Source organism: Scylla paramamosain, chromosome 12 (genome assembly GCF_035594125.1).
Source record: "Scylla paramamosain isolate STU-SP2022 chromosome 12, ASM3559412v1, whole genome shotgun sequence".
NCBI lineage: Eukaryota > Metazoa > Arthropoda > Malacostraca > Decapoda > Portunidae > Scylla > Scylla paramamosain.
Window position 1 is genome coordinate 17,155,040 of NC_087162.1, and position 18,185 is coordinate 17,173,224.

The window sequence follows — 18,185 nt, forward strand, 5'->3', positions numbered from 1 at the left end:
AGAGAGAGAGAGAGAGAGAGAGAGAGAGAGAGAGAGAGAGAGAGAGAGAGAGATTCCAGGATGCCGAAAAAGCTTCAAAATCAGCCAAGCAAAACAAGAGGGTATGGTTAGTTCTGAAAATAACCGTCTTTGATCTTTGTTTGCAAGGTGTCAGGTGGGCGGGGAGCGAGATAAGGGTCATGGTGTGCTCAGGAATCGTGGAGCATTTCTTCGTTACCTGGTGGGGGGCAGTGGCGGAATTACCTGAGGGACAGCTGCGGGAACTTCATTAACTCTCGGAACAATGATTGACGGCAAGGGCGGGGAGCCTTCATCAGTGAGAGGAAATTTGCTTTTGTCCGGGTGTATGACGTGTGTGTCTGTGTGTGTGTGTGTGTGTGTGTGTGTGTGAAGGGAAGAATAATTGGTTGACTGACAGACTGACTAAATGAGTACTGATTGGCTAACTTACTAATTAATTAACCAACTAATTAACTAATTGATTGACTGAAAGACTAATTAATTTATCCATATCTGTCGCCATGTTATCTATGTCAACATGGCATTGAAAACTACAAACGCACACAAAAATAACCCATAAAATTATCATTTTTATTTTTTTTAATGTGAAACCATATCAAGTGTATGAAAAAGAACCATCCTCTGCCACAATAGACACACACACAGCTAGAGAGAGAGAGAGAGAGAGAGAGAGAGAGAGAGAGAGAGAGAGAGAGAGAGAGAGAGAGAGAGAGAGAGAGAGAGAATTGCTAGCATATAGGAGTAAAAGGAATGATTGAAGGGAGGAAAGAAAGGAAAAAAAACATAAAGCTGGAGGAAGGAAGAGATGAAAGACTGGAGGAAGAGAGAAGAGGAGAAAAATTGGAATGGTACATTAAGGGAAGACAGATGGAGAGGTTGAGCATCAGTGTGTGCCGAACATGTATTGGTGGATTACGTGAATCAACACAAACTTTCACCTGCCGATGACAGTGTGACGCGTACTGCTTCACTAAATCCTAAATTAATTTTCTAAGCCGACATAAACTCACAGTCACTGAAAGATATGAACTACCGATCACTCCTTTTGCTGTTAGTCGTGTCTTTAGGAATTAAACACTAAACCAACACCTGACCATTTTATTAAGTGAGGACACGCCACACTCAGCAGTCTCAGGATTAAGTGATCGCGACTCAAGTTTTTTTTGTCACTCGGGAGGGTTTGTGCACGCCTCTCTTGTCTGGCAGCGTCATTTTATACTGTGAAATCTGTACAGAGCTTCCCTCAACCGATTATGTGTATGAGCACATAACATAGACTTTATTATTACATGTGAGACGAAGCCTGGCCAAGGGAAAGGCTTACTGAAGGTGCCAGTCCACAAAGAAAAGAGAACTTCAGCGCAAAAGGAGTGATTCATGGACAGTTGACAGCACGCCAGGAGAATCACATGGCACAAGAAACAGATAGGCAGGCGTTCTTTCTCTTTTCTATGTGCTCTTGTAATCTATTTATTTTGTTTTATTTTATTTTTATTGTATGTACGTATTTATTTATGCTTTTTTACCATTATATACGTACAAAGAAAGATAGCTACATTTTTTTTTTTCATGTGTAGTGTATATGTGATATCACTGTCAGTGTGGACCCAAGAAACATTTAATTACCTGCCCCATTTAAGAACACCTGTGCGTGCTGCACTGACACGCTTCACCATCCCACACACTCATAATTTCCGTATGTAACCTTCCTGTGCCTAACCCCATCTGACCTACCATGAACGCGTGGCTCTGGTGTCCATCTATTCTGTGTATGTACTGTGGGAATGCTGCCTGAAAATTAAGGATTATCGTTGAGAAAGGGAAACCAGAACGAAGGATGCGCAGGTTTCCTGAATATTTCTGCCCTCAAGGCTTCCTCAGGGAACCCATGAAGCTTTGAAAAGGTTAATCCCCGTATGGAAGTCTCAAGACCGAAAATAATCAGGATCAAAGCTACACAATCTTTGCTCTGGTCGTATTTTCCCACTGATCAGCGACAGTCCTATTATGCCTGACGAAGATTAGTGTTAATTGTCTGAAAAAAAAAAAAAGTGTCAATTTGAAAGATGGTGGAAAAGAAGAAATTGCTGTCGTTTTAGAGGAAGAGTGTTTGGGTGAGTGAGTCTTGACTGTCTTGAATAATATATATGTGCAGAAAAATACTCAAGTAATCGTTCATTGTTGTGCGAAATAAAAACTCTGACATGTATCACCAGAGAGACAGCCTACTTAGTGCTACAGGAGAACTCTACGACAGGCAGCTAGGAACACCGGGACCCACTTGCTGTACCACGAAGACTTCCTGCCCTCCGTGCTGGCTTCGGCGTTGGCGCGCGAGATGATTTCCGCGGAGAGGTCAGAGCGGGTCCTCCTGTAGGCCGAGCCCTCCTCCTTCTCTCTGCCGGACGACACAAGCGAGTCTCTGGAACCATACCCACTCGAATCTTTGCCTTTATCTTCTTCTTGTTTGCGAGTAAAGGTACTGTTTTCCCGACGCCATCACAGCAGCACCACCACCATCACCAGCAACAGGAGCAACAGGAGCAGCAGTGACAGTAGCGACGGCGACACACACGACGACAAGAAAGACGGTGACAGGAGAACGAGGCACAGAGTTAGGTGCGGCAGGACGCGCCTTCCACGCAGGCCATTACCGCGTCTAGTCTTTTTAGGTCACAGATATTTTGCTCGACTCATATTAATAAGTTACTGTGTGCGTTAATGACATCAATACACAATGGTTTATTCATAAAGTACAGGTGATAAATGTAGTACGTGACTGCATTTAAGTGAAGGTCATGTTACGTAGAGATGTTTTTGAGTTAAACATTAATTTTGAAGAGATTGACGTGGAGAAGGAAAGACTCACGCGAAGAATGAAGTTTACACGATGCATACCACTGTGACTAACGACACACTAGTAGTACATGAACAGCACGAAGACCTGACACTACACACACACACACACACACACACACACACACACACACACACACACACACACACACACACACACACACACACACACACACACACACACACACACACACACACACACAATCACCACCACCGCCACCACCGCCATCACCATCACCATCACTACCACCACCACCACCACCACCACCACCGCCGCCGCCGCCGCCACCACCAGTACTACTACACCCCACAAAGAGAATTTCATTCCCTTTCAAGTTAAATCAAGGTACATTGGAGGATGGAGACTATTTGTCCCCCAATCTGGTCCAGTGGGGAGATTGAGCATCAGATAATTAAGTTGCGGAAACGCGCGCGCACGCACACACACACACACACACACACACACACACACACACACACACACACACACACACACACACACACACACACACACACACACACACACACACACACACACACACACACACACACACACACACACACACACACACACACACAGTTGACATACGAGTACAAACCACGTGTGGCCTCGTCAGCCTGGGACAAACTGCTTCCTGCACCAGTTGGACTAGACACCAAACAATCATGCAGGAACAAGGAGGAAGCAAGATACGGAAGCACGAAGCACGAAAGCGAACAGTACCTTGGTTGACATGCGATGTCATGCAACACTGGGCAAGCGTCAACATCACAATGGAAACGCAGTTAGGCATTTTCCATCAAGATCAGGAAATGTTTTTACTGTTTTTGTATTTGGAATATGTTAAATAGTAAATCTGAGTTATGATTTTTTTTTTTGGGGGGGGGTTTTCTTTTTGTTTTGCGTTTCCATTGGTGAGTAATAAGAAGAGCATGGTTCTCGCGGCTTCCCGGCAGCCCCTTACCACCAGCAAAGGAAGCAGGCAAGCCCACCACACACACACTTCTGGGAGCAGGGAAACCCTTGAAGACGCGCATGACAAATACCTCACTATCGTGAAGGAAAGGCGCCCTGGCCTAATGAAGCACTACATTTAAACACTTACAGCTCTACATTTTAAGCTGAAACTAAATATCTCATCTTAAATCATAAAAAATAATACTAAGATCAAATGCAGCAAATTTATTTACTACGACAATCCCAGAATGCATCAAATGTAGCAATGACGAGCTATTTACATCACTAACTGAAGGCAGACAGTACTGAAATACTCGTGCTCTGGAGAAATGAACTAGCTACGTGACAGAGAGGTAGGGCAGGAGGGAGAGGGTCTTACTTGGTGCTGGTGTCGTAGCCAGACAGGGAGTTGAGGGAGGTGGTAGAGCCTGATTGCTCCTTAACAGTTTTGTGGTCATTGTAGTCCCTGCAAGGAAAGAGGAGCCCGTGAACACCAACAAGAGATGAAAGGTAAAGCAGAGTTAAAGAATTGCTGGTTGAGATGTAGGGAAAAAAAGAAAAAACTTATACACCTTATGATAAAAACAGTATACATAGATTTTATGGTAGAATGAAAATAATATGAAGTTACCAAAATGCTTTACAAGACAGAAAACTGAACACCAAGTGAATACCAAGAATGGATAAAAGGATAAAGACATTTAAAGAATTACTGTTTGTGATGGAGAAAAGAACAAAGTAAGAAAAAAAAATTAGTACAACTTTTGATGAAAATAGTCTAGATTTTCGGGTAGAATGAAAATAATTTGAAGTTTTGTGCGTGTAATACAAAAATGGATAACCGTGTAACTGACATATACTAATAACACACACACAAGCACTCTTACTTTCATGTAATTATCCTTCATGTAAGACTCATTGTGCTATATGAAACCACGGAACTCCTGGAATATGAGCTGTTTTCCCAGAAGTCATTTCACTGGAATAAGAGAGAGAGAGAGAGCTGTCCACACAGACCACGATCGTCCTCGCCTGCCTGAATGACATGTAATTAACTGGAGTGATGCGGTGACCTGAACGAAGACAGTTTAACTTCTTGACTGCTGTAGTTTTTTCTCAACCTTATCAAAATAGTACAATGCTAGTGAAAGGAACCACTGACGGAGAAGGAAGGAGTGAAGTAGGTAAGGATATTCATATACTAAGTGGCATTCTGTTATTCGTAAGGATTTAAAACGAAAGTTTTAAATGTTACAGGAGAAAAGTACGATATGAAAATAAGTGATGGAGCCTACGATTACTCACATGATAATAAATGCCGTGATATCATTCGCAAAGGCTTAAAATGAGACCTCTTTAGTATCACAGGAAGAAAGTATGACATGTAAGGAAGTAATAAAATAACTCTTAGATTACTTAGGTAAGTAATAACTGTCATACTGCCATCCGCAAAGGTTTAAAATGGGGACTGTCTATAATGTCACAGGAGGAGCGTGGCGCCGGAGGTCTTCCTCCATGACGCGTCTCATTCCAACAGTAATCGCCGCACTTTGCTTCATGAATGAGCCCCGCCACCCCCGCTGCGGCGCAGCGTCCTCATATTACTCATCAAAGGGAAAGCCCCGCCACGCCCCGCAGCGCTGAGTGAAGTATTCATCCTCCAGTCTGCCAGTGCCATCTCCTGCCGCAGATGATTCGAAACAGAAGTTATTTAGAGTGCTTATGTAAGATCAAGAGTTGCCTTGTGTATTTAGAAACATAAGAACACTATAAGATCCAAGTTGTAACGAGTCAATAAACCTACATGTGGCAGTCCCTACAGGAAATATACCGTCCTATTTCCACTTATTATCCTTATCCATGAATTTATCCAATCATCTTTTAAGTTCCCAAATGACTCGGCAAAGAACACGAACATAAAAAAAGCTGCAAGGAGTTAATAGGCCTGCATGTGACAGTCACTGTATAAAACATAACCACTATCATCCCTTTCCAAAAATACATCTAATATTTTAAAGTTGCTTGTTGACTCGGCACTAACAACCCCATTACCGATTCCATTTCCCAGTCACCGCTATTTGAGAACCAATTTCTTTCCATCTCTTTTCCAGCCAGGTCAATTACTTTTCTACGGTCTCCTTATTTTCTTATGTAATTATGTTCACTTTGATCTGGTAATATGTTCTTATAACTACTGAAAAACCATATTACAAAACATTTCGTCGTCATTTACATTTACGTCTGTAGTGATAGTTTAACGAAAAAATCCTCATCAGTAGAAAAAAGTGCCCATGAGAACCCGGCTAACCATCTCTGTGGCCTTTGAAAGTAGTCCTGATGAAGAAACAAAGCCTGTAAGGGCCTGAATGTAACGCCTGCCTGGAGGGCCGCTAATGAGCCGCCCTGGGTAATGTTTTTTTTTTTTTTTTTTCTTTCTCGTCTCGGTACGCTTGCCTCCCTACGGCTGAGATACGGTCAAATTATGTTCCTTTTTTAGATTGTTTCATTGGAATAATTTTACCTTCGTCTGAATATTGTGCTCATTACTGATCCTCCGCCGTAGTTTTACATAGACTAAGGGGTAAGGCTCTTGATTGCAGCAGACATTCTACGTTCCATGTGAAGTAAACCTTGAACTACGAAGAAATATTGAGTCGTTTTTCTTTATGGTTTCGAATAAAGCCTCTGAGTGCACCAGACATTCTACACTGCACCTAAGCTAAACCTTGAACTCTGAAGAAACACTTTTAGAAGTACTTTAAACTTTTAACTTTTCTGCATCGTCATGTTTTATTCTGTTGTATAGTCTCGAATAAAACTTTTGAGTGCACTAAACTTTAAACTCCTTATGAGGTAAATTTAAAGTTCCTCAGATACATTGACGTATATATAACTTCACTGTACTGTTGTTGTTGTTGTTTTTTTTATTATTATTATTTTCAGCTTTTTTCAGTGGACCACACATTAAACTCTATATGAAGTCAAGCTTGAGAAACAATGACAAACGTATAACTTGACTGGACAGAATTGTGAGCATCAATACTCGTCCTTTATACAACCGCCGTCTGTCCACCTTTATCTTGCCCATCACGGCTCACTACACACGGACAGACGCGCCTCGGAAGTGGAGTGTTCCGCTGCGTTTCAACTCGAGGGTGTAATTCAAATATTGACGTCCACGGTATGGTCTCATTCATTGGCTTTAGTCCAGCTGTTGTTTGTGCTTGTGTTTGTGCTTGTGTTTCCAGTCGTCCAGCTACGTGACGTCTGGAAGCTTCTCATGTGCAATGCGATGATAATGATGGTAGTAGTAGTAGTAGTAGTAGTAGTAGTAGTAGTAGTAGTAGTAGCTGCTGTTGCTGTTGCTGCTGCTACTGCTGCTGCTGCTGGTGACAACAACAACAACAACAGCAACAACAACAACAACAACAACAACAACAACAACAACAACAACAACAACAACAACAACTCTGCAATTACTAAGGCAGGAAATTAAAACCTTGTATCGAGGGCACAGGTGGAGAGGCGGGCAGGCGGGCAGGTAAAAGAGAGCACCAGCTACCGGGGTCTTGATGTCACGGTGCAACTCAGTCCCGCCAAGACGAGACTGACAGACAGGCACACGGCGGCGCTTTGAGGTCACCGCCACAAGTGAAAGCCTCTCCTATACGCATCTCGAGCCAAAAGACTAAAAATGGCGCGCCGATCACTGTACTCTATTTTTTACCTTTTTCGCGTCATCAAAGAGTGGACCTGCGCTGCTCAGAGTGGCAACAGAGCAACAGATCCCGGGAGGTGACGGCTACGCTGACCTGTTGTCCGTCTATACCTCCTGCACTCCGTATTTGCACCTTTTAAATATATTGCTACTTCTCTTTGTGCTTACATACCTTTTACACTCTTTGTATTTGCCAAAACTTTTGATATTCTCGCTTATATATTTTTATGTGTTCTGCGGCTGAAGTTTGTCAGTGGCCCTTTCCATACAGCAAGGGTAAAGCGAGTGTCTGATTGATGTATGTGGTACTTCATGTTCCCTCATTGCCGGTACTTCTGTTGCTGCTGCTGTCTCTGTACAAGGCCAGCATGCTCCGTGAATAAAGTGAGGTGGAGAGACCAAGACAAAGCGCCTGCCCACCCAGACGTGCACCTTTACACCAACAATAATTCCCGCACATCTTACTCTCGAGTATTTATTTATTTATTTATTTATTTATTCATTTGTTTATTTATTATTTTGATTGTCATTATTATTTTTCATTTTGGCATAATACAGGTCGGCGTTTCCTATAATAAGGATAGCACTCGAGAAAATACATAACGCAGGAAACCTGATACTCGTATAATGATAATAGTTATACTACTACAACAACAACAACCACTACTACTACTACTACTACTACTACTAATAATAATAATAATAATAATAATAATAATAATAATAATAATAATAATAATGATAATAATAATAATAATAATAATAATAATAATAATAATAATAATAATAGTAATAATAATAATAGTGTAGTAGTAGTAGTAGTAGTAGTAGTAGTAGTAGTAGTAGTAGTAGTAGCAGCAGCAGCAGCAGCAGCAGCAGCAGCAGCAGCAGCAGCAGCAGCAGCAGCAGCAGCAGCAGCAGCAGCTGCAGTGGTGGTGGTACTCGTGGCATGAGCAATAACACCAGAAACAAAACACAAAGGGCGCCGCCACATCACTGTTATATCACCACCATCATATCGTTTTGTTACATTCCTGCATATTTTCACTGACGCCCCAATAATATCCTCTCTACGTAACGCAATACCAACAAGACTCACCCCATGACATAAAGAATACACTCATAACGTCCCACCCTTCCCTCCACCGTTGTCTTTCGTCGCCTATGGGGTCGGCACACAGCACTCCCCTCAGTCCCTTGCACCTCGTGTCATGTCAGCTTCCCACACCTCAGCTGACCTTTGGGGGTGGGCAGCATTGTTTACGCATTGCGCAGAAAAAAATAAACAAATTCAGCCCGAATCCTCCAACATTGTCACTGCTAATCAATGTTTCCCATACTCATGTACAACTTTTAAAAGATTAATGTTTTCGTACTACAGTGTCTAGAATATGTATTTCTGTTATTTAGAAAAGATTAGGTTCTTATTCATGTTATCCTTTTCTGTATGTCCATCCAGACAATTAATCAGTGACTTAATAAAATCTAGCAGAAAAAAGGATTAAATACTTTATTATCTCAAGACTATTACCAAAGGCCACAGAAATCATTAATCGGGTTTCCTCTCTCTCTCTCTCTCTCTCTCTCTCTCTCTCTCTCTCTCTCTCTCTCTCTCTCTCTCTCTCTCTCTCTCTCTCTCTCTCTCTCTCTCTCTGTCTTGATGATGCAGAATTCATATTAAATAATCACTAGTCATGAAAAGGTTCTTGAAAATCATAGCTATCACTACAGCCTGTTAAAAGTAATCGAGAGTAAACACCGAAAAGTTTGAGAGCACGTTTCTTGTTTTGAGGATAAACGTGAAAGAAAGGAGGGAGAGAGGTAGGGATAAGAGAAAAAGATGGAGAAAGTTTTTTTTTGTGTGTGTGTGTATGTAAGTCTACAGGACAGTAATTTTCTCAATATTTTATCGGCTCAATAAGAGAGTTTCTCAGTATTTTCACTACCTCATTGCTCTTTGTTATATACGCTGAAGTACATTACCTTTATTCTTCCATCTTCCCATGAAATCATTGCCTTCAGAAGAGAAGTAACAACACTCCTTTTCTCTCTCTCTCTCTCTCTCTCTCTCTCTCTCTCTCTCTCTCTCTCTCTCTCTCTCTCTCTCTCTCTCTCTCTCTCTCTCAGCTTTATATTTTTATTTTAGTTGTATTTACTCTCTTAGTAGTGGAAATAAATCACACTCTTTCCCTTTTCATCTTTCTTTTTCAGTGTCGATATAATTTTTACACCTCGGCTGTTCCCCATTCTTAAGAGAAGAGAGATAAAATGTTAAAATGATATATATTATACTGTGTGTCTGTATGCGTCCGAAGATAATAAAGCTTACGTTTTTTTTTAGAGAGCATCACTTGGATTAATCTTTAACAGATAACACAACTAACCCCTTTACTTTAAAGTGGAAGGGAGGAGGGGTGTGGAGGCCGCTCTGTTCGCGGCCTTGTTGGTGTTTCCTTTTCTCCCCTCACTACCAAGGCCGCAGCGGAAGCGTTGTCAGGCCGCGAGACTCACCACTCGTCCACATAACCTCGCCTGACGGTCACACACGCACGCAAGCATCTATTTACTTACAACCTTCATTCAGCATCCCTTATGATCTTCCCTCGCCCGGCGTGTAGGATTATATTCACGGTCAGGAGGTCTAGTAACTTTCTGCACTCTTGCTTTTTGTGAATTTGAATTTTAAGTCCTCTTATCTACCAAGGTTCTGTTAGTTATGTGATGTAAGGAAATGACTAGAAGATTAGAACATCTTATTTTGAGGAATTACCTGTCAGCGTTATCCTCAATCTTAAGTCCTCTTCTCTACAGAGGTTCTAAAAATTATGATTTGCAAGGATTTTGTCAGTAGGTTAGACCTCCTTTCTTTGAGAAAAGACATGTGGTTAGCGATTCCCCTTACGTCCTCCCGTGCTCTGATTTCACAAGGCTCTATCAATAAGGAAACAATAGGTAGTCTAAAATATTTCAGGTTGAGGAACAACTTCTGTGTTCAGCTTTCAGCGTTTTCCCTGAATCGTGATCCTCTTATCCTTCGATATTCCAAGGCTCTATTTATTGTCATGTTTTGTAAGGATTTTGTCTGCATTAGAGAACTTCAGGTTGAGAAAAAAAAATCCCGTATTTACTGTTTTTCTTCAATCTTATGTCCATTTGTCCTCTCGTATCGCAAGGCTACAGTAATCAACATGTTTTCTAAGGAGATTGCCAGTAGGTTAGGTTAGAGCATTTAAGGTCGAGGAAAGACGTCTGTGTTAAGCGCTTTCCCTCAATTTTATCTGCTCTTGTTCTCTAATATCCCAAAGTTCTATTAGTTTACCTATCTTATAAGGATTTTGTCAGTAGATTAGAGTAATTTAGGTGAAGAAAAAAAAAATAAGGGCATTGGAAGTTACTGTGGCAGGTTGCGCGACTTCTGTGGTTGCACGTAGTGATTACTAACTCTTACAATTATCTACCGGCAAACACAGGCAAAGGGGAAGGTTTTGTAGTAGTTTCATAGTCAGCACTGGCGTAAAAGTGGATTGAAACAGGCTTGAATCAGATAACATGATCGCGTACCCAGAAAGAGTGAAAACCTACCCCCTTACAATATTATAATTTCTGTTGTGCACTGACAGGGTCCACAACGCGTACCTTTTCTCCCCGTTTGGGCTTCTCATTCACTTTACTGAAGTACGATAAGTAGAACCCCAGTACAGTAATATAATTGACGAGATTTAACTGATAATCCTTTTACTGTTGTGGTCGTCTTTTACTAACACAGAAAAAGCTAAAGAAAAATGTATGAACACAGAAAAAGAGAGAATAGGAGGCAAATTTTATGTTTTCCATACTACAAAGTTATTCATGAAACTGTACTACAAAAATGCGTCTAAAAAGGTGTAAGTGATAATGGGAAAAATTGTTTAGTATTGAAAGGGTTAGAAGCCTTGAGCAGTAAATCACTAATTGCTTGACTCCTGGCACTAGAGTACCTTATTGGCGGAAAGGTTCACGTAACAAATACGAAAGAAGTCTCTGCAGATATATTTGAAGAATAAAAGGAAAAAATTCTAGAGATCAATCGAAGGCAGTTGGCAAAAACAGTCATAGCGAAGTCTGGACTACAATGATTGGATTCATTATTGTGGTTGAACCCTTGCTTAGAGTTTAAGAAGAACTCCTTTTTGTGAAAGGAGTTTTCGCACCAGAATAGCAGGGCCAGTTAAAATTTGCAGACAGGCTCCCTTACCGAGACAAGACAAAGATCCTTGTTCTGGGAAGTTATATTATTATAAGGTTCAGGTTCTGATGAGGAGAGCAGAGACACAACACGCCTTTCCTAGAAGGAGTTTTTGTGTCATCTCGTCCTGGCGGCGGGATCTTTATTTAGAAGCTGAGATGCTTTTTTTTATTTTATAGAATGTCTCACATTGTTCACCTTCCTCTTATAATCAAGACCATTAACGTTTAATGGGAAGAATCAACTATTGGTCTGCATAATTTTTCATTATTATTTTGGCATCATCACTTTAATATGTCTTCAGTATTTTTAATGAGACGCTGCAAGGAAAGACCTCATTGTTTCCCTCCATAACAGGAAACACTCTTATGTCATTCACGAACATCGAAGCTGACTTTTTAGCTCTGTTATGGTGTCTGCCTCCACGAAAGGAACAGTGGCTTCTTGTGCTGTTGTCGAAGTATAGAGAGTTCTTTTGTGCGTTCCTTTATTGGCAGCTACAAAGTTCGGTGTTTATTGTTATGAGCTTAAGAGTGCTGCGTGAATGTTGGAAGGAGTTGATGGTGGAGGCTGGAAGAGGAGTAGCGGGAAATTGCAAGGTTTGGTGGTGGCAGAGGCTGGGAGAGGAGAGGTGGTTGGTAACTGGAGGTGGTGGTGAAAACTGGAAGAGGAGAGATGGATGATAGCTGGAGGTAGTAGAGGAGACTGGAATAGGAGAGGTGATGGTGGAGATTGAAAGAGTAAATAGTGGATGGTGGGTGCATTTAACGTCATAAGAAATTGGAAAACAAGAAGTGAATTGTAGTGGAAGGTAAGTAAAGTCAGTAGAGGCTGGAAAAAGAGAAGTGGATGGTAGCAGGAGTAGTGGATGATAGCAGAACATAACGACAGTAGAGGCTGGAATAGGAGAGATGGCAGCAAGGCGAGGGAGAGGAGCAAGGATATCTGGGAGTGCTTGCTGCTTCCTGAGGCCTCGAGTGTTATGAATAGGCTCTCTTCCCATGGAGCGGCGTGTAGTGTTTGGCGGGTGTCCAACGCAGACGTATGCCCTGCGTGGGTGGCGGCGAGGGGACGCTCCACCATTCATATCCTATGGTATTATGTGTGTGTGATTTTTCGTGCCGCCGCTGCCAGACGTGTTATTAAGGTGCCGTCTGAGGGCCGTGTTGACTCATTCTCTCTCTCTCTCTTTCTCTCTCTCTCTCTCTCTATGACTGACGAGATGAGATGGCGTGTGACATTTCAGTATTATTGTATCATACAAAAGTATTACGTTGCGTCTTTCCTCATCGGGCACACACACACACACACACACACACACACACAGTTTCTACTCCGTCTCGTTTGTCCTTAATCAAATGCTCTTCGTTAATTTTGCTGTTCTAATATAATGTTTGGCTGTGAAGTACCGACTCTTGTATGCTCTCTCTCTCTCTCTCTCTCTCTCTCTCTCTCTCTCTCTCTCTCTCTCTCTCTCTCTCTCTCTCTCTCTCTCTCTCTCTCTCTCTCTCTCTCTCTCTCTCTCTCTCTCATACACTCTTCGAGACTTTTAATTATGCAGTAATTGGGTGGACTTTTCTTTCTCCTCCCCTTAATTAATTTCATTCATTCCTCCGCAATCATTTCCTATTCCTTGCCATCTCTTTTAATTCCATCACTCGCTGCATGTCTTAACCTGTTTATACCGCAGCATTTCGTGTGAGTTTACATATTTACTTACTCGTTTGTGTTTCCATTGACTTTCCCAATTTTTGAAACGCCACGTATAATCATGTCCTCATTAATTCACATGTTAATTTTTCAGATCGTGTGTACATTAGTCAATAGAGTTCCTTGTTCTTGAAGTGATTAATAGACTAATGTTCTTATTCATTCATATTCTTTATTTTCTAATCGTGTATGCATCAGTCAGTTGAATTCCAACCGTGTGAAATTAATAACACCGTTTCTCTTGTATAAATATTTCCTTAACCTTGCAACGGGTACACAAATAAATAGACAAAAGCACGTACAGACTGATAGATGGACAAAAACGGACAGCCAGGCAAACAAGCACGCACAGGTAAACTAACAGAGATAAAGATACATAAAGACAGACAGAGAGACAAGCAGACAGGCTGACAAACAAACAGAAACTGGCAGACAGAAACAGACAGATAGACAGACAGAGAGAGAAACAGACAAACAAGCTGACATACAGTGAAGCACATGTACAGACAAATACAAGTACAGAAAAAGAGACGTACAGAAACATGGAGACGGACAGATAGGTGGTTAGGTAGAGGAACAGATAAACAGACAGAAAGACAGCCAGACAAGCAGACAGACAGACATAAAATGATAGACAGACAGCAAGAAAGCAAAGTGACAGAGACAAACGGACAAATAGACAGAGGATCACACGCACGTGCGAACACATAGACACACACAGATGTAAACAGAGAGACAAACTAATCACCCCAATGGAGTTTCACGCCGAAGCTTCAATAGGCAAAGCATCATGGGTTTATGGACTCATTCATTGTATATTCACAGGATTAAACTCGTGTGGTATAAACAACACTGATCACTGAATACACATTTAAAACAGAGATATTTTAAATATTAGGTATCCGCATAAACCTTTTACATTTTTATACCGAATTAGGGAGTCTAGTCAAAGACACTAAAATTAGGTTATGTTACGTTTTTAAATCAAAAGTATCCGTATAAGCTCTGCATTTTTTTTTCTTTTTATGTGTTAGAGAGTCTGGTCAAGGGCACACAAATTAGCAAGAAATAAACAAACAAAAATCCCATTCTTTATGACGCTTACAAAAAGATAATTATAGGAGGGTATTCCAAAAAGTAAGCTAGTTTAGTATCTGGGGCGTCTTTATACTACCCCTCTGAAACAGTTCAGGTCGTAGGAGTGAGAAAAAATAGAAACAGGCAAAGGGTTTCACAGTTTACCAATAAAAGGGGGAACGAAAAAGTAAATATACTGGTTGACTCATATCTTGATACTCTACTATTGAAACAGTAAAGTTCGTAGGGAGAAGTAGAAACAATAATAGAGATGAGAGTGAGGATATGGACATAAATAATTGTACTAAATATCAGTTATCTCCTTTCCAGGCAGGACGAGACGCGAAGGTTGTGACGTAGAGCTGTCACGCGTAACACACAGGGCGAGGACAAGGCGGGAAGTGAGTGAGTACAGTATTGTGTATTAAAAATCTATATGTACGCACAAGATCTAGAGCGATTCTGATCTTGTGAACGGATGTATTAATGGATACCAGACTTTATTGTAATGGCTCAAAGAAAATGAGAACATTGTGATGACTGGGCGTGTGACGTTAAGGCCCGCTCTTTTAAACGTCATATTAGTAGTTACAAAGCTGCAAGATCCACGGTCGTATTTGGTTTTACTAACCCCATAGTCGCGTTCGTTAAACACTGGATGCAAGCCACAACGTCGGGTCAGTAAATACTAAGCTTTTCACATCGGTTTGGCAGCTCTGGTTCCCACAGCGACGAAGAAAAATTGCCGAATTTTATGTTATTTCTCATTTATTTGATCGACTTTTGCATTTTTCTTCCAGCTTTAGCTTTCAGAATCATCATACAACATATGATTGTGAAGAAATCTGTGATTGTATGAAGATTTTCAGAGCAATCGCGAGAGTGGCTTCATCGGAGGCAAAGGGCAGACCTATTTTGGCTTGTAATATATTTAATAGTGAGCGTTTCTCGCTGAACATATATGTTGAGAGGCGTGAGCTATTCCTTTGAGTACAAGATTGAAAGAAACGTGAAGCTCCATCTAGTTACCTTAAAAATTGAAAATGCACGCACCTGTGTCGAGGCCAGCGGAATCGCCATCCAAGAGACGAGTGGGAGGTTTTCAAATTCTTGATAAATGGGAATTATAATAGTACTGCTGATATTTTCTTTACCCACATACTAGCGAATCATGATCGTGCCTGCTTTTAAAGCAATATCAGTCAAAAATAGCCCCCATAACCAAACTAAACGTAACTTAACCTAACTAAACTTTAAAAATTGCTGTCAGCATTATAAATTATTTGTGGTGGATATATATGGCATTCATATTACTCAAAATGAGAAGCTCTTTCTAATAAGGGTAAGAAAAACCATGTTGAGACTCCTGAAAGAGTAAAATAATAACGGGACTTGTCGAGTCACAGTGGACGCTGACTGTAAACAAAACCGCAACTCATCAGGCTACAAGCGCAATCTCCCAGACGCTCCCGAACGCGGCTTTTCGAACGCCGAAATTTATTAATTTAGAGGATGTATACAATTTTTCTTTCGCACAGGAACACTTTGGTACATTTTAATATTTCTAACAACTTTTCGTTGCATAGGACTCGTAAATATCATTGGGATTTGCTGTTGGGGAGGGGTAGTTCTCTCCAACATTTCCAATACGATTTCTTCGGGTTTGGTCGACCTAACCCGAAGCGTGGAGCTGGAAAAGTGTTTAAAGAATTGAAAATGGCTACATTGGTGTTAGTAAATGGTAACACCACGTGTAGAAAAGCGGACCTAACTCTTGCAACTTGCCAGTTTTGCAGCAATCACCTACCACTTTTTAGAGACTTTTCTTTGTACTACAGTCTCTTGAATAGCACTGTACTCTAGAAATGAAAAGTAAACTCCTATTCTCTTTATTTTCTGTGCTCATGTATATATTTTTTATAGTGTTCAGAATGTTAGCAAAGGACCGCCATACAAGTAAAAGAAATAAGACACTGCTGTACTTATGAGCAAGATTCTAAAGTGCCTCTTTCCTTATGTAAGAAGGGCTCTGACCAAGGGCAACAAAAACTAGTACAGGAAAAAAAAAAAACATTAAAGGTGCCAGACACTAAAGGGCACCATAGACGTTGCGACCGTAGATCAGGTTCCGTTCCAATTCCGTTCTAACTCCGGCCTCAGCGTTTTCCATTGACATTCAGCTTTACTTCAGTTCTCCGAAGACGTGACACAGTCAGGACATGGCATCTCTGTTCAGCGATGAGGATATAGCCTGTACACTTGGAGCCATCGCTGTAGTACACATATCGCTGCAAAACTAGGAAAACCCAAACGACGAAGGAAAACGCGGATTAAAGAGTAACAGCAAGTCATAATACAGAGACTTGGCGTGTAGACATCATCAGCGGAAGCTCCCGACCATGCACCCTGCATTCTTTTTTTTTTTTTCCTCGGAAGCATCTCCTTGCGTTATTTATTGATTTATCATAATTATATATTTTTTTTTTTTATCAATGCAGTCTCGAATGGCCGCTGGATCCTTTTCTTGTAATGTCTCTAATAAAATGTAATAAGCTGCGTTCCTTTTATTTTGTCGCTATAATCTTTACTTTTGTTCTTTATAAAGTTCAGTGAGATCGGCCCAGAACTCCTTATCAGCGGACGTCACCGTCATCGTCACGTTATAAATGTTGTTTCAGATCTGAAACAGATCGTACGACAATGCCATAGCCGGTCGGATGGGAAGTCCAGACGTAGGGGCTGCCACGTGTAGCCCTAACGGCTTCTTGCAGCTTTCTTTCCCTATGTTCAAGACTATCCGGAGAAATGCCTCGTGGGCGGGTATCAGGAGAAAGTAATAGAACATTGAGGTGGCTGTTGTGTGAAGTTAACCTTTATCCTGCTTAAACTTTCCTTCCTTAACATTCACAGCGCTGTATAAAATGGTTTCCATGTACACAGAAAGAAAATATACAATAGCGGGCTAATTTTGTCGAGCGGGGACTTACAGAACTGTTTGATTGTTTGTTATATAAAAGAAAAAAGTAGTTTGCATTGATCCAGAAAAGAGCTAATTTTGTCTTTTTCTTCTTTTTGGCAGAGAGGGACCAGAATTATTTAAGAGTTTGTAGTACAAGAAATAATTAAAAAGATGTAGGTGATCACTGGGGGAAAAATCGTGCACCAGTGAAATAGTTAAAAGGACAGGAGGCAGTACTCACCTGAAGCAACGTTTGCACCTGTTGGGCCAGCGGGTCTGGGGATGGAAGCCCAGTGGACACAGCGGGTCGCTTCCTTTCGGCATCCTCAGTCTCCCGAGCCGCCGTGCTGCAATAACAAGCTAGGTCAACGAAAGCACCGAAGTCACTGTGTGTATGTGTGTGTGTGTGTGTGTGTGTGTGTGTGTGTGTGTGTGTGTGTGTGTGTGTGTGTGTGTGTGTGTGTGATCCTTTAGACACTAATGAAAATACTTTCCCAAGAACAAATTTAGTTATAGAAACCACGAAATTCTTTGTGTGTGTGTGTGTATGTGTGTGTGTGTGTGTGTGTGTGTGTGTGTGTGTGTGTGTGTGTGTGTGTGTGTGTGTGTGTGTGTGTGTTTGTGTGTGTGTGTGTGTGTGTGTGTATGCATATACACCCCC

The 18,185-nt window shown here is 41.3% G+C and overlaps 1 protein-coding gene and 1 long non-coding RNA gene across 14 annotated transcripts in view; one reads left to right on the top strand and one right to left on the bottom strand.

Annotated features, from left to right (window-relative positions):
- Positions 1 to 17,750, top strand: part of LOC135105785 (uncharacterized) — an 89,412-nt gene extending 71,662 nt beyond the window's left edge. Inside the window, exons 2-3 of the long non-coding RNA XR_010271007.1 lie at positions 14,896 to 14,966; positions 17,645 to 17,750. This is a non-coding gene — a long non-coding RNA (uncharacterized LOC135105785). The remainder of the gene's footprint in view (positions 1 to 14,895; positions 14,967 to 17,644) is intronic.
- Positions 1 to 18,185, bottom strand: part of LOC135105782 (trichohyalin-like) — a 116,369-nt gene that overhangs the window by 53,066 nt on the left and 45,118 nt on the right. For 10 of the 13 annotated variants that reach the window (XR_010271006.1, XM_064014268.1, XM_064014272.1 and 7 more), the window contains exons 2-4: positions 17,766 to 17,871; positions 4,215 to 4,301; positions 2,303 to 2,503 (exon numbers count right to left, since the gene is read on the bottom strand). Coding sequence is in view for 12 of the 13 variants with exons in the window: in XM_064014272.1 (XP_063870342.1) it covers positions 2,303 to 2,503; positions 4,215 to 4,301; positions 17,766 to 17,871 (394 nt within the window). In the remaining variant the exon portion in view is untranslated. The remainder of the gene's footprint in view (positions 1 to 2,302; positions 2,504 to 4,214; positions 4,302 to 17,765; positions 17,872 to 18,185) is intronic. The other 3 variants (XM_064014273.1, XM_064014271.1, XM_064014264.1) reach the window with 2 other exon arrangements.